The sequence below is a fragment of the Arachis duranensis genome, chromosome 5, assembly GCF_000817695.3.
Source record: "Arachis duranensis cultivar V14167 chromosome 5, aradu.V14167.gnm2.J7QH, whole genome shotgun sequence".
NCBI classification, from domain to species: Eukaryota; Viridiplantae; Streptophyta; class Magnoliopsida; order Fabales; family Fabaceae; genus Arachis; species Arachis duranensis.
In genome coordinates, this window is record NC_029776.3 from 41,913,671 (window position 1) to 41,928,903 (window position 15,233).

General features: G+C 33.7%; 1 protein-coding gene across 1 annotated transcript; it reads right to left on the reverse strand.

Moving 5' to 3' along the window:
• Positions 1-5,473: 5,473 nt before the first annotated feature.
• LOC107489228 (peptide chain release factor 1, mitochondrial) lies at positions 5,474-9,266 on the reverse strand. The gene is made up of 13 exons (XM_052262354.1): positions 8,909-9,266; positions 8,519-8,768; positions 8,379-8,429; positions 8,004-8,190; positions 7,777-7,827; positions 7,614-7,692; positions 7,419-7,493; positions 7,239-7,316; positions 6,993-7,151; positions 6,220-6,321; positions 5,962-6,128; positions 5,761-5,831; positions 5,474-5,565 (listed from the first exon to the last, which is right to left on the reverse strand). The coding sequence occupies exons 4-10, from the start codon at positions 8,030-8,032 to the stop codon at positions 6,253-6,255; spliced, it is 540 nt and encodes a 179-aa protein (XP_052118314.1). The 5' UTR covers positions 8,033-8,190; positions 8,379-8,429; positions 8,519-8,768; positions 8,909-9,266; the 3' UTR covers positions 5,474-5,565; positions 5,761-5,831; positions 5,962-6,128; positions 6,220-6,252.
• Between the last annotated feature and the right edge of the window lie 5,967 nt (positions 9,267-15,233).

The window sequence follows — 15,233 nt, forward strand, 5'->3', positions numbered from 1 at the left end:
ATGCCTAGTTGATATTTTCTCCTTGATTTTCTTCCTCATGGAGCCCGATTCTGCTCTCCACAAGGGCAGGGCAGGGTTTGCTTCTCTTGGTTCCAAGGCATCATTTTGTGCTCTGCCCTTGGAGTGGGCAGGGCAGAGTTGCCTAAGCTTGCTTGGTCACTTAATGCTGCCCTCCTAGAGGGCATTCTGCCCTTGTGGAGGGCAAGATTGCTTCTCCGTTGTGATGCGGCACGCTTCTCCCCTTTTTGGCCACGCTTTCCTTTTCTTGTGTCACGCTTCTTAGGCCACGCTTTTCATTTTCTTTTCTTTTCTTCACCTATAATAAACCAAACAACCACTCAAAGTATCACTAAATTCAAGAGGCTTATAAATCAATTAAAATGCAATCAAAATTAGCTCAAACCTCATGATTTAACATTAAATTCATGGTGGTTGCTTGATTTAGAGAAGTTATGCATTTTTACTCCAAACCACTTACTTAGGATGCAAGAAAGTGCATAAATGCTAACTAAACAAGTGAAATTAACTTGAAAAATGGGTATATGATGACTTGTCATCAATTGCCCTTGCATCAATCCAACCAACAACCTTCTGATTCACCTGACTAAGATCTCTAAGATAATCAAAGCTTGCTTCAAACCACAATCCTCGTAGGATCGACCCTGACTCGCTCAGATATTACTTGCACGACCTAGTGAACTTGCTGGTACAGCTGTACGGGGTGTGAGAATTCATGCACCAAGCAACACATCATCAAATTTATATTTAAATAGATACCATTATTTGGCACACTTTATATATTAAAGATAACAAAGTTGTATATATACTATTATATTTTTATTTAATTTATATTAACCTAATCGGGTAATCGGGTTGGTTCAGATTTCGAGATTCTAAAACTAATACTCTAATCAATTAAGGTCGAGTTTAATTAGATATGATATGATTGTACCCGATTATCTATTGGGTACAGAACCAACATAATCGAGTTAATTCAATTTTGATCGGATAATCGGATTATCCGTATCTATAAATATCTCTACTACCAACTCATCAGCTTGTTATTAGACAGGGCGATTTAGTAGTCCTAGCCCGTTTGATTTTGGTGGGTTGGCCCAACCAACTCTATTTTAGTGCAAGTTTGGTCAGGGTGGGATAAGTAGCCTATTTTGACACTTGTTGTCAATATTTTAATAAAATTTTTTGAACGATTTAAAGCCAAATTTAGGATGTTTTTAAATACTAACTTAAGTTTGAGAGGGTGTAAAGGAAAGAAGATAGTTACTTTAAGCAGTTATCATAATAAAATTAACTGTTGAAACTGTTTAGATGAGTAACTAACCTTTTGTTATTGGAAAATTATATAGTGTAAGTGTATGACAGTAAACAAATTCTAGTCTGTACACACATATACGTATATATGAATTTGGATTTTTTAAAGCGAAGAAATTGGTAAAATGATAAAATGAAAAGTTAATCACTATTAATTTTGTAATTTCTATAAAATGTATGTTTTAATATTTTAATTTAAGAGTGATTAACTTCTCATTTTACTACTTTATCAATTTTATCACTTTAGAAGATTTTAATCCTATATATATAGGGATGAAAATTACGCAAATATCTTAAATTAAAAATGATTACATGTCCTATTCTAAATACTAGGAGTGGATCTTCTCCGGTGAAAAAAAAAACTGAATGGTGTCCAGTGTTTAATCTCACCTTTCATTGCTTTCTCTCTCTCTTCTATTTAATTTTGGTTCTACTTATAAAATTAAAAGTAAAAAATCACACTTTATTCTCTCAAATATTAAAAAAAATAGAAATGATTTATTTCCTAAATACCTCTATATAAATCGAATCAATTAAACTTAATTTAAACTAAATATATGTAGATCAAATCAATTAAATTCGAGTTACAAAGATACACAATAAATCAAATTGAGTAAATTCAATTTACTTTTAACAAACTAAATTAAATCAACTATATTTAAATTAAAGCAGTGAAGAGTTTTTCTTAATAAATCGAATCTAATACATTCGATTTACATATTATATGATTGTTGGGCATTTAACTTAAAAAGAAACCCATTTATTCACGCTAATTCTATCTTCTGATAATTCTCTCCTTTCCCCGTCGTATGTTTTTTATTTTATTCCCCTTAAACAGATAGCATGAAAACTTAATAATAAGTTCCTTTTTCATGGTCACTCATATAACTGGAGAGTTGAGAGTTAACACTAATTATATTAAAAAAAAAAAAAAAACTAAAAGATAAATCTAACTTTTTTTTTATTCTATTATTTTTATCAAATTTTTATACTTATATTTTTATCATTCTATTTTTTTTAATTTATGTGAGAAAAAGAATAAAAATAAATTAATTTTTTATAATTTATTCTATCTTAAAAGAATTTTACATAATTCAATATATTTTTCTTTTTAAATTTGTGTGAGAAAGAGAATAAAAATAAATTAATTTTTTCATTATTGAATCTTTAAGTAGTGATGTCCTAGATATACGCTAATTATTTTTGTTTAGTAGATTATTTTTAAATAAAATAATAAAAATATAATTATAAAAAATTAATAAAAATAATTAAAAAAAATAAAAAAGAGTTAGTTTTTGTCTTTGTGTTTTTTTATAAAAAATATAAAATATACTAATTTAATATCTAATAATATAATAATATTTGTATTTATAAACATAAATAGTTAATTTTTAGCTCTCTAATTATACGAGTGATCATGAAAAGGGCACCTATTATTAGGTTTTTATAATACTTGCTTAAGGGGAATAAAAAAAATATGAGAGGAAAAGGAGAGTTGTCAGAAAATAGAATTGGGTGAATAAGTGACTTTCCTTCAAGTCAAATGTCCAGCAACTAATAATATATTGGATTTACTTGGAGAGAATTTTTGTGGCTTTAATTCGAATATAGTTAATTTGATTTAGTTTGGTAAAAGTAAATCGAATTTAGTTAATTTAATTTATTTTAATTTATTATTATCTTAATAATTTATATAAATTTAACTGACTCGATTTATGTATATTTGATGTAAAGTAAATTTAACTAATTCAATTTTTATAAAATTATTTAAAATAGAATAATAATCAGTTTTAATTTAAATATTTATATATTTTTTATTTTTATTTATTTTAGTAATGTAAATTCACAACTAAAAAATGGATTAATACAGACAAATTTACAAACAGATTTAGTTTTTATTATAGACGGATTTTTGGTTACTGACGAAATTACCGACGGATTTTGTCCCTCTGTAAAAGCCTCGTTGGAAATTATTTACCGACAGATTTTTTTCCGTCGAAAAATTACAGACAGATTTTTACCAGTTACTAACGGAGTTTCCTTCTGTAAATTTTCAATTCATTTCCCAAAAGCGACGAACTTTCCGACAGATTTTCCGTCTGTAATTACAGACAGATTTTTTGACGGATTTTCCGTCTGTAATTACAGACGGATTTTCAGACAGATTTTCCATCAGTAATTACAGACGGATTTTCCGTCGGTAATTTAAACTTTGAAAAATCATTTCACACTCTGATTACAGACAGAAAATCCGTCTGTAAATCCGTCAGTAAGATAAAATAATTTTTTTATTTTTTCAATTACAAAATAAACTTGTTTTCATACAAAATAAATATAAATTTAATACAAATTTTTATCTAATTTGTATTCAAATATTTATAATATTTCAAAAAATAAACAAATTTATCGTATTATCAAACTAAAAAAAAAGTACTATAAACAAACAAGTCAATATATTTTAAAATATAAACAAAGTGTTGATACATCAATTATAATAACAAGTAACAACCATACATCAACAAAGTGTATTGATACATCAACTATTGTCCTCTAATTAAGTCAAAATATACAATAATGAAACAATGTGGTCATGAATTGATCCTCTGCCTCAAGCTTCTCTGCCTCCTTATATTTTTCCATTTTTCATCTGTTTTTCAGGTATCAAATTCTGACAAAAATAAAAAAAAATAGTGACAACATAATCTATGTACAGTGTATTCTTCATCTCAAGTAACAAATTCACAAGTGAAGCTCACCTCAACATCTGGTCTAGTTCCAATAACTTTCGATTTGGGGCTGCAAATTTAATAGGAGAAAAAAAGAAAGAACCTGGTGGTGCTTCTTTAATCTTTGCAGAATCTTGAACTAGAACAGGAGTCTCCTTAATAACTGGTGGTACTTCTTAATAACTAGAAAGTATACTCATGTACTCGATGATTGTGAATAAAGAAGTTAATTTAAAGCATAAGCCCCTGTAGGAAACAAAATAAAAATAAAGGTGTATTCTTTTCTTTTAAAAAAGGTCAGAGAGAAATGAGAGATCAGCAGAGAAGCAAATACACGGATGATGGATGCATGTAGAAATCAAGTAAGAAAGAACGATACGAGACGAAAAGAAAGTTGTAGTAGAAGCAATATATAGTCTTATATATGCTCCAAAATAGGTTGAGTGCCAGTGCAAGAAGCCTTAGCAAGAAGCCTAAATGTTCACAGTATATGGACTATTAATACCCTTAGCTAAGGAAGTAGCCAATGCAAGAAGCCTAAATGTTCACCACAAGAAACAAGATATCATAAATAAGATGAAAAAACCTATAACTCAAATAGGTTGAGTAATATCCACTAGCTACCAAAACCCTCTGTCAGCTATAGAGATTACTTAAGAAGAGAAGAGTATCACAATCTTAACCAACAGAACATCGTTTACTTATTTACAGATAAAATCAACAGATGATGTGAGTAGAACTTGAGAACTTGCCTGAGACTTTGATTGTTCATGTTTTTTTCATTTCTTCCCCTTTACTATGGAAGCAAGCCTCACCATAGTTTGAAAAAATAATATGAGATGAACAGATAGCCAAACAATTTTCAATTAAAAATCTCCTGGCGACTTGTTCAATTCTTCTAAGATCCAAACTGCGTAAGCCAAACAATTTTCAATTAAAAATCATAATCCATTTGCAGGAGATCAGATAAACAAATTATAAAAAGAGAAACAGGTTCAAATTTTGAAAGTCAAATAATTTCCAAGACAATTGCAGTTCACAATAATTCAACCTATGTAAAAACAGAACCATCTTCTGGAAATGGTTTTCAGCTCACATGAACATTTATTCATCGAGTAGAACAATGCTTAATCTGCATCATACTATATATACTGCCAAAATAGTCCTAGATAGACATGTGATATTGTGATTGGAACAAAGATTAAGTCAGAAGCATTGACTACAGACACAATTAGTTTTTCATAGTTCTACACGTTAATGAAATTTTGAAAAAGAGGCACTTTCCAAGGCACAATTCTTGAGAACTAAATTCTTACCTTTGCAGCCCTTGAGGTGGAGGGCATAGCAGCGGAGTCAACGGCACCAAGCTCATCTACAAACATGCTTGTCGATGCCTCGGTACTTTTTGAATCGCTATAAATTGCTTTCGAGTAGGTTGTCGACTGCCATTACCGGCTGCTAATACATGTCCTTTGAGATTTCTCCAATCTGTGCCCAACAAGCCTTCCTGAGGAAAATGAAAGAAAAAATGCATAGCCATGTTATTTTAAGCTATGAAAACTTTAATTCATAACAATGGCCAGATTTTATCATAATAAATAAAAAATACAAAATAAAAGATTGGCCTTCAAGTGAGAAAATGGCGGCCCTCGAACTATGAGGTTAATGGTGGGCGGAATAAGTTTTCATGAACAAAAATTACCTCGGTCCTTTGTTTCCTTTCATGATTACAAAAAGGCAAGAGTTGAATCAAAATCTTGCTGAAAAAATCTCCTGCATAAATCAGATCAAGTTACATAGGGTATTCGACTAGAGATCCTAGTTTTGAAACAAAAAGCAGGTCCTTATAAATTAAAGAAACGCGATTTAGAACTTGGTTTCAGCATTGCTTGGGCATACTTACTGCTGAGGATGGTTTTGGGCATGTTAGTATCGATCACCCACATCTGTAAGTGAACCATAGTGATGCTATCGCTGCTGGTTAAGTTGATGGTGAAGTTTCGCAACTTTCTGCTTCAACCTGGCAACATCAGCTTCAGCAAGTACAATCTCCTCCAGCTCGGCCTTTGTCTTCACATAAGTCGATTTTGTAAGATTGTGTATATAGAGAAAGAAATCAGAATGGAAAAAGAATATCAAGTTTTGCTAGAAATGAAAGAACCTTGGAATCCATGCCGCGTGAACTGGAAAACTATCATGAAGACATACTCAATCCAACTTCCAATGCCGCTCTAAGATCCCTCTCAGCTTGCAATCTTGAAACCTTAATAATAAATATCACGCGGACTTTATTAATGTCAAAAAATAAGAATGATGTGGTACAGACGGGTTCAAGTAATTTACCAGCAAAGAAGAAATCACAGAGCAATTTACCAGCAACAAGTCCATTCAAGTTTTACGTTTTCCAGTAATAGTATATACTACACCATAAAGCCTTAGCAAAAAATTATTAGGAGCCAGCTACATTAAATCAGGATTTTAACACAAATGGATATGTTTAACCATGCAATTAGGATATGTCCTCAATTCTACAATTTCAGAGAAAGTGTTCCACCGTTTCGGACTTGAACAAAGAAAAGATATCACCAACCCTTTTTATTTGTTATTTGAAGTAGTCAACCCTAAATTTAAGAAGTTTTTCATAAATAAATAAAAACATTCAATTATAACAATACATTTGATGCCATGCTAAATCTATCATAATTTCTACTTTTTTTTCCTCTCTAAATCTAGCATATCTTGTTCAAATACAAGAATTTTTCTTTTCCATTTCAAATAGCTTTGCACAGAATACTTTAAGTGCTCTGGCCTTGTTCTAAACAGAAATAAGAAAGCATATGTAGAATGTAGAAATGAGACATCTTAACTGATGGAACACATTTCAAATTAAAATCATCAAATGAAAATTATGCCCAATATTTTGAAAATACTCACTTGGTGTTGAGAACGCTCATTTTGTATAAAAATTGTAATCCCAGTTGGAATGTGAGTTATTCTAACAGCACTGTTTGTTGTATTTGCATGCTGACCACCCGAACCACTAGATCTATAGGTATCAATTTTTAGGTCTTCATTCTTCAATTGAGCATCAACCTGCATATACTTAAACATATCATTGTCTCATACTAGACTGAACATAAAATACTAATTCATAATGATAGCTATTAGTTATTTAATTACCTCATCGGCCTGAGGGAGGATTGCAAAAGAAACAGCACTGGAATGAACTCGTCCTGATTTTTCCGTCACAGGAACTCTCTTTTGTTTTGTTGTTTTTTATTTTAAAAAAAAAGGAAGAAAGAAGTCAGCAATAATAGAAAGTAGATTTGTTCATGGATGGTAAAAGGTTGTAGCCAAAACCTGTACTCTATGGATTCCACTTTCAAATTTTAGTTTCCCAAAAGCACCATCTCCGACAATTGCTGCACTAGCTTCCTGAGAAAGTGAAGTTCAAACAAAAAATCCATCAGATGAAGGATGAAATTCAGTTCTACTATATCAGGAACTTGAGTAAAGTAGGTAACTCAGATCATATAGAATGTACAAAATATGTACCTTGTATCCTTTAATATCTGATTGAGCAATATCTACTACTTCAAATTTCCAGCCATTCTTGTAAGCATACTTTTCGTACCTATATTATGTTAGACAATATCACTTTTTAGAAAACTGTAACAGTAGTTCCCTTTTGATTTGGATGACACAAATGCAACCTTACATTTTTGAAGATGTCCATTGCAAACAAAGAAGCCCTCCTCCCCACCAGTGCCTGTCAAAAGTGGTAAAAGCAAATGAAAGAGGCAACAAATGAAGTCAAAACAGAACAAAAGTAAGAAACAATCAACACAACCCAAGACAACTTGATACACATTCATCGGAGAACAATTTTGATTATAAAAACTAATAGATATTCTTATTCAACAGTGACACATCACCTGCTCTGACCTCCAAAATGCAGTTTCTTTCATCAGCATCGTCCTTAGGAAGTAAGGACTTGAACAGCAAATGTTGCAGTCTTCGTTCTTCTTCTATGGCCTGCCCCATTTCCTCTGTCGCCATATTAATCATGTCTTTGTCTCCGGAACATTCAACCACCCGTGACTTCAAGCCATCAATTTCCTACACAAATTTCCTACATAATGAAACAATATGGAAGGAACAGGTTGAATATGGTGGGAGGTATGAAACATGCTAAAATGATAAAGAGTAGAGTTCTGAAACCAGATTGCTAATGGACACACACGTCAGAATGCCAATAATAAAACAATTTTGCTATTTTTTTGCAACCAATTTTGCTATGCAATGAAACCATACACTTACCATCAAACTGCTTAAAAATATCCTTGCTGTTCTTTGCCACATCTTCCTATACTGCAACAAAAGAGTTTTATGAAATATTCCTAAGATGATGAGTGTCAAAAGCAAAGTGAAATATTGGTCAATCATTATTCCTTACTAACATCTGAAGAAGATGATGAGCATTCCGCATATGAATATCTCTTTTTTCCACTCCTTGATCTTGATCTGTTCCTAGAACTCAAAACCTGTTCCAAGAACTCTTCCCTTTTCCCTTCAACAATATAGACAACACCATATTATATTGTCTTCCTTCATCGTTACAACCAGCTTTTAGGACATTTGTTTTGATTGAAGCAGATCTGCATGAAATCTAACCTCCAAGCGAAAGGAACGAAAGGAATGAAAGCAGATCTACATAAATATCATCAATCACCATTATCAAATCATAGAACAAGAACAGTGAAAAGAATGAAACGCTGAATGAACTAACCTCCAAGCGAAGAAAAACGGAGGGCTTTAGTTTCGGTTAATTAGCGGATTAAAAATCTAACCTCCAAGGGACGATGACGAAAGGAGCAGATGCGACGAGAGCGGCGGCAGAGAGGGCTCGTGCGACGCGAGCGGCGGCGACAGCGGCAAAAGATGCTCGTGCGACGGAGAGAAAAAGCAGCTCGTTGACGGAGAGAGGGAGAAGCTCGTTAGATTTGTGTGGAGTGTGAATGGAGCCGCCGGCTCTGAGCTCAAGAGAAACGTCAAAAGGAGGACGGTAGCACCGCCGGCAAGGGGAGCGGAGGAGCACAGTTTTATATTGCAAAATAAGAAGGAGAGAGGAAGAAACTCGTGCGATGGAGCTCTCACTTGTGTAGGGTGTGGATGGAGCTCGAGAAGATAGGGTTGAGTTTAGGGTTATCTGAATATTTCTGACGAAAAATTTTAAATTACAGACAGATTTTTTGTCTATAATAATTTAATAAAAACCAACATTTTGTCTATTTAATTACAGACGGAAAAATCTATCTGTATCATTTTTCACGGAAAAAAAAATAATTTTTCCGACGGAATTATCGACGGATTTTATTTTTTGTCTGTAATTTATGCTAATTCATTTTTTTTTTGTTTTTTGACAAAAAAATCCCTCTAAAATTTTGTCTGTATTTCCGTGGGATAAAATCCGTCAGAAATATCCATCTGTAATAACTAATTTTCTAGTAGTGATTACCCCACACATATATTCGCTATTTTTCTACTCGTCCTGTTTCGTAATTTTTTATTGTAATTCATTTTTCTAATAGTATAGTATTCAGTTTTCTTTCTCTTTAACTTCTTGTTCTATGATATTTTATAAGAATTTTGTTAGGTAGACAACAATGTTTGTGAATAATGTGAATAATGAATTTTAAAATTGACCTAATAAAATAAAAATACACTACACCTTCAAATAAATTATCTGCTTAAATCTTAATATTAAAATAACTATCTCCACACTAAATTAAACATACGATATATTCATTATTCACATTGTTTAATATTTTTATTATCTACTAATATTTTTCTATTATAATCATCAAGCTCAATCTCATAAAATGTTACAGCTTCGGCATTTTGTGAACTTTCTAATAGTTTACTTGAGTGGATAAAAAATAGATTTGGTAGCATTAAAATTCTTTTCTCAAAGCTAACGAGTACTATCACCTTCTAACTCAACATATTTATCCAATTCGTTTTTAACTGTTCTTAATTTGAATAATAATTATAGTCCGACTAGCTATTTTTAAATTTTTATTCAAAATAAAACAGATTGAAATTACATTTAAACATTTAAGATAAAGCTAGAGTTTAATTCACCATATTAGAGAAAAAGATTCTACCTAATGATATAAAATTGTTCACTTTAATTTTTTTTTATTAGTTAAGTCTAACTAAATTTTAATAAAACTGATGGTGCCTAGACTTTGTCATCTATATATTCTAATTCTACACACTTTCCAGAAAATTAGCATAACAAAATGGCAAAAAGAAAGGGAAAAAATTGGGAGGGGAAAATTTGTTTGGTTTCATAAAAGGTAGGCATCACATGTTGTGTCTTATCTTGTCTAGAAGAACCGTAGAAATGAAATTCTATGATCCAGACACACCTTGAAAAACTTCGAGAGGAAAACGACCATATAGGTCACTATCATATGCTTTTATTAGTCCCATGTTCATGCATATTGCACGGCATGTCATTTCACAACCACGTTGCAATACATAGAGGGTAACTCATTCAATGTCCTTTCTTGACCATGCTTATTGTTCCTGTGTTAGCCTAGCTAGGATACAGTGTGAGAGGAAGAATATAAAATTTGGGATGGAAGAAAATTTAAATCGTGTCAGTCAAATTTTTGTTAACAGAATTTAGACCCGTCGCTAATTCAATTTGAATAAAAAAATATACCGTACAAGAGATACATACATGACTCGAGTGTTGGATTTTTTCTCTCCTTTGTGAGGCTCAAGTCCAACATTTTAGGGGTGTATTCTTGCATCCTAGTATCACAACCCTAATTCAATTTTTGAGGTCTTTTGAGAGAAAGAGAGTAGCCACCAAAAGAGAGAAAGAATAGGGAAAACAGAATTCCCATTTTTGCCCAAAGCAGTAGATTTCAAATAGCAGTTTTTCAGTTGTTTGCCGTTGGATCGGCTTGAAATTTAAACTGCGTGTTCGTATCATCTTGTTCTTCATTCTGGTCGGTGGAGATGTTGATCGGAGATTTGCAGTGAGAGAAATTGGCTTCGTAAGAGAGAAATTAGGTTTCCCGTTTTTACACAGAGCAGCAATCTTGGAACGGCAGTTTCTCATTATTTCACCGTTGGATCAACGTGAAATTTGAATTTTAGATTCTTCACATCTTGTTCTTCATTTTGGACAGTGGAGATTTTAACTGGAGGTCTGCAGAGGGAGAAATTGGCTTCGACAGCAGCTCTATTTTTTTTGGGTATATTTCATCTTCTTGCTTCTTATTTGTGAGCTTTGGTGCTTTGATGTTTTGGCTGGTTATATGCACGTTTTTATGCTTTGTTTGAAACTCTCTTGTACCTCATTTGCTTTACTTGCTATATTTGCTTGTTATAGTTGCTGGCATATTGTATTGTGAGTGCTTCTATATTGTTCTTGTGTTGGACATTTGTGTCGTTTCCGCTGCTAGGCTCTTTCATACTGGCATCAGAGCTTGTTGGTATTTTTCTGGGCTTGTGATTCTATGAACAATGGAAGCTAATACTAATACTAGTAGGATGATTACTCTTAATGGTCCTAATTATGATTTGTGGAAGTCAAAGATGGAAGATTTGCTTTATGTCAAAAATTTTCATCAACCAGTTTTTGGTACAGAGAAGTCTAATGATAAGTCTGATGATGATTGGACTTTGTTGCATAGACAAGTCTGTGGATATATTAGGCAGTGGGTTGACGATAATGTGTTGAACCATATTATTGGAGAGACACATGCTCAGACCCTTTGGATTAAACTTGAACAGTTGTATGCTCGGAAAACTGGGAATAACAAGATGTTTTTGATCAAGCAGTTGTTGGCTTTGAAGTATACAGATGGGACATCAATGACAGATCACTTGAATAATTTCCAAGGAATTATGAATCAGTTATCTTCCATGGGCATCAAGTTTGATGAAGAGGTTCAAGGATTGTTACTTCTTGGCTCCTTACCAGACTCGTGGGAAATTCTCAGAATGTCATTGTCTAATTCTGCTCCTGATAGTGTAATCTCTATGGATCTTGCCAAGAGCAGTGTTTTGAATGAAGAAATGAGAAGAAAGTCACAAGGTACATCAACTACACATTCAGATGTTCTTGTTTCTGAGTCTAGGGGGAGAAACAAAAGTCGAGGTCCTAAAAGTAGAGATCAAAGCAGAAGCAAGTCTCGAGGAAAGTTAAGAATATTAAGTGTCATCATTGTGGTCAAAAGGGACATGTGAAGAGATTTTGTTGGCAGCTAAAGAAGGAGAAAGCCAAGGCAAGTAAAGACAAGAGCACAAACAAAGATGATGGTAGCAAGGAAGACAAGGTTAATGTAACTCATGATGATTTTCTTGTTGTTGAGGAGTTTGAATCTGTTAACCTTGTTGATAATAACACTAGTTGGGTGATTGATAGTGGTGCTTCTATTCATGTTATATCTAGGAGGGATTTGTTTACATCTTATACTCCTGATGATTTTGGTGGTGTGAAAATGGCTCATCAAGGTGTTGGAAAATGTGCTGGTGTTGGACAGGTTTGCTTAGAAATCTCCAACGGTACCAAGTTGACTTTGAAGCGGGTGAAGCATGTTCCAGATATTAGGTTGAACTTACTTTCTGTTGGTAAGTTGTGTGATGAAGACTTGGATAGCTCATTTTCTCGTGATAGCTGGAAGCTCACCAAGAGTTCCATAGTTGTTGCTAGAGGTACTCGACACTCTACTCTTTATTTAACTCAAGCAAAGATTGTGAAAGATGTTGTTAATGCTGCTGAGTTTGTTGATGAAACTGATTTATGGCATAAGAGATTATGTCATATGAGTGAGAAGGGTATGAATATGTTATCCAAGAGAAATCTTTTATCTGGTTGTAAGGTTGCTTTGCAAAAGTGCAACCATTGCTTTGTTGGGAAACAAAACAGGGTTTCTTTCAAACGCCATCCGCCTTCAAGGAAGTCGAAGATACTTGACTTGGTGTATTCTGATGTATGTGGGCTGATGAAGACAAGAACACTTGGAGGGTCTATCTATTTTGTAACCTTTATTGATGACCATTATAGGAAATTTACACCTTGAAGACCAAAGATCAAGTTTTGAATGTGTTCAAGCAATTTCAAGCTTATGTTGAAAGAGAAACTGGGAAGAAGTTGAAATGCATTCGTACTAACAATGGTGGTAAGTACTCAGGTCCATTTGATGCTTATTGTAAAGAGCATGGTATAAGACATCAGAAGACTCCTTCGAAGACTCCTCAGTTGAATGGCTTGGCTGAAAGGATGAACAGAACATTGGTTAAAAGAGTTAGGTGTCACAGTCTTGATTGGCAAAATCCTTTTGGGGTGAAGCTTTGAGCACTGTTGTTCATGTCTTGAACCAGACACCATGTGTTCCTTTGCAATTTGAAGTGTCAAAGAAGGTATGGTCAGGTAAAGCTGTTTCTTATGATCATTTAAGAGTCTTTGGATGTAAAGCTTTTGTTCATATTCCCAAGGATGAGAGATCTAAGCTTAATGTAAAGACTATGCAATGTATTTTTATTGGCTATGGCATAGATGAGTTTGGTTACAGGTTTTATGATCCTGTTAGCAAGAAGGTGATTCGGAGTAGAGATGCTATCTTTGTTGAAGACCAAACATTGAAGGATGTTGATCATGCGGAGAAGCCAATGGTTCAGCCTAGTGATAATTTTTCTGACTTGGATATTTCTCCCTCTATGCCTATGGTAGAAGATGGTAGAGTTGAAGCTCAAAATATTGAGCATGATACAAGTGCAGGTGAAGATGGAACAGTTGATCCGATACTTGATGAATTTGGTGATGATGATCAAGATGAGGAAGCAGCTTTAGAAATTCCTGCAAATGCACTCAGAAGGTCTACAAGAGAGAGGAAGCCTTCATCAAGGTATTCTCCACATGAGTTTGTTTTGTTGACTGATGGGGGAGAACCTGAATGCTTTGGAGAGGCTGTTGAAGATGAAAGCAAAGCTCAATGGCTTAAAGCTATGCAAGAAGAAATGAAGTGCTTGCTTGAGAATGATACCTATGAGTTGGTGAAGCTACCGAAGGGTATGCGAGTTTTGAAGAACAAATGGGTATTCAGAATCAAGAATGAAGAACACAATTCTAAGCCTCGGTATAAGGCTAGATTGGTTGTTAGAGGCTTTAGCCAGAGAAAAGGTATTGATTATGAGGAGATCTTTTCTCCTGTTGTGAGGATGTCATCCATTCGTGCTGTGCTTGGATTAGTAGCGTCTCTTGATTTGGAGATTGAGCAAATGAATGTGAAGACAGCTTTTCTTCATGGTGATTTAGATAAGGAGATCTACATGGAGCAACCAGAGGGCTTTGTTGTTAAAGGAAAGGAAAATTTTGTGTGCAAGCTTAAGAAGAGTCTTTATGGGTTGAAGCAAGCTCCAAGACAGTTGTACAAGAAGTTTGAATCTGTTATATGGGAGCATGGTTATCGTAAGACAACTTCAGATCATTGTGTATTTGTGCAAAAATTTTCTGATGATGATTTTATCATTCTTTTACTTTATGTGGATGATATTTTGATTGTGGGTAAGAATGCTTTGAAGATTAATGAGTTGAAGAAATAGTTGAGCAAGTTTTTTGCTATGAAGGACTTGGGTCCTGCCAAACAGATTTTGGGCATGACTATTACTCGTTATAGAGATTCCAAGAAGCTTTATTTGTCACGGGAAAAGTACATAAAGAAGGTGCTTCAAAGGTTTGGCATGAATGATGCCAAATATGTTGCTATTTCTTTTGCTCCTCATTTTAAGTTGAGCACCAAACAGTGTCCAACCACTGATGAGGAGAAACAAGCAATGGATGACATTCCTTATGCCTCAGCTGTTGGAAGCTTGATGTATGCTATGGTGTGTACTAGACTAGACATTGCTCATGCGGTTGATACTGTGAGTCGTTTTCTCTCTAATCCAGGTAAAGAACATTGGAATGTTGTTAAATGGATTATGAGATATCTCAAAGGTACAACTAACTTGAGTTTGAGTTTTGGTGGTGAGAAACCTTTGCTAGTTGCCTTTACTGATGCAGACATGGCAGGAGATATTGATTCTCGAAAGTCTACTTCAGGTTATTTGGTCAAGTTTGCAGGGGGAGCTATTTCATGGCAGTCAAGG

Coding starts and splice junctions, on each gene's coding strand:
- LOC107489228 (XM_052262354.1), bottom strand. CDS start 8,032: ATGCTGATGAAAGAAACTGCATTTTGGAG. Junction 7,693..7,776: donor CAATGGACATCTTCAAAAAT/GTAAGGTTGCAT, acceptor AACATAATATAG/GTACGAAAAGTATGCTTACA. Junction 7,317..7,418: donor GTGGAATCCATAGAGTACAG/GTTTTGGCTACA, acceptor ACAAAACAAAAG/AGAGTTCCTGTGACGGAAAA.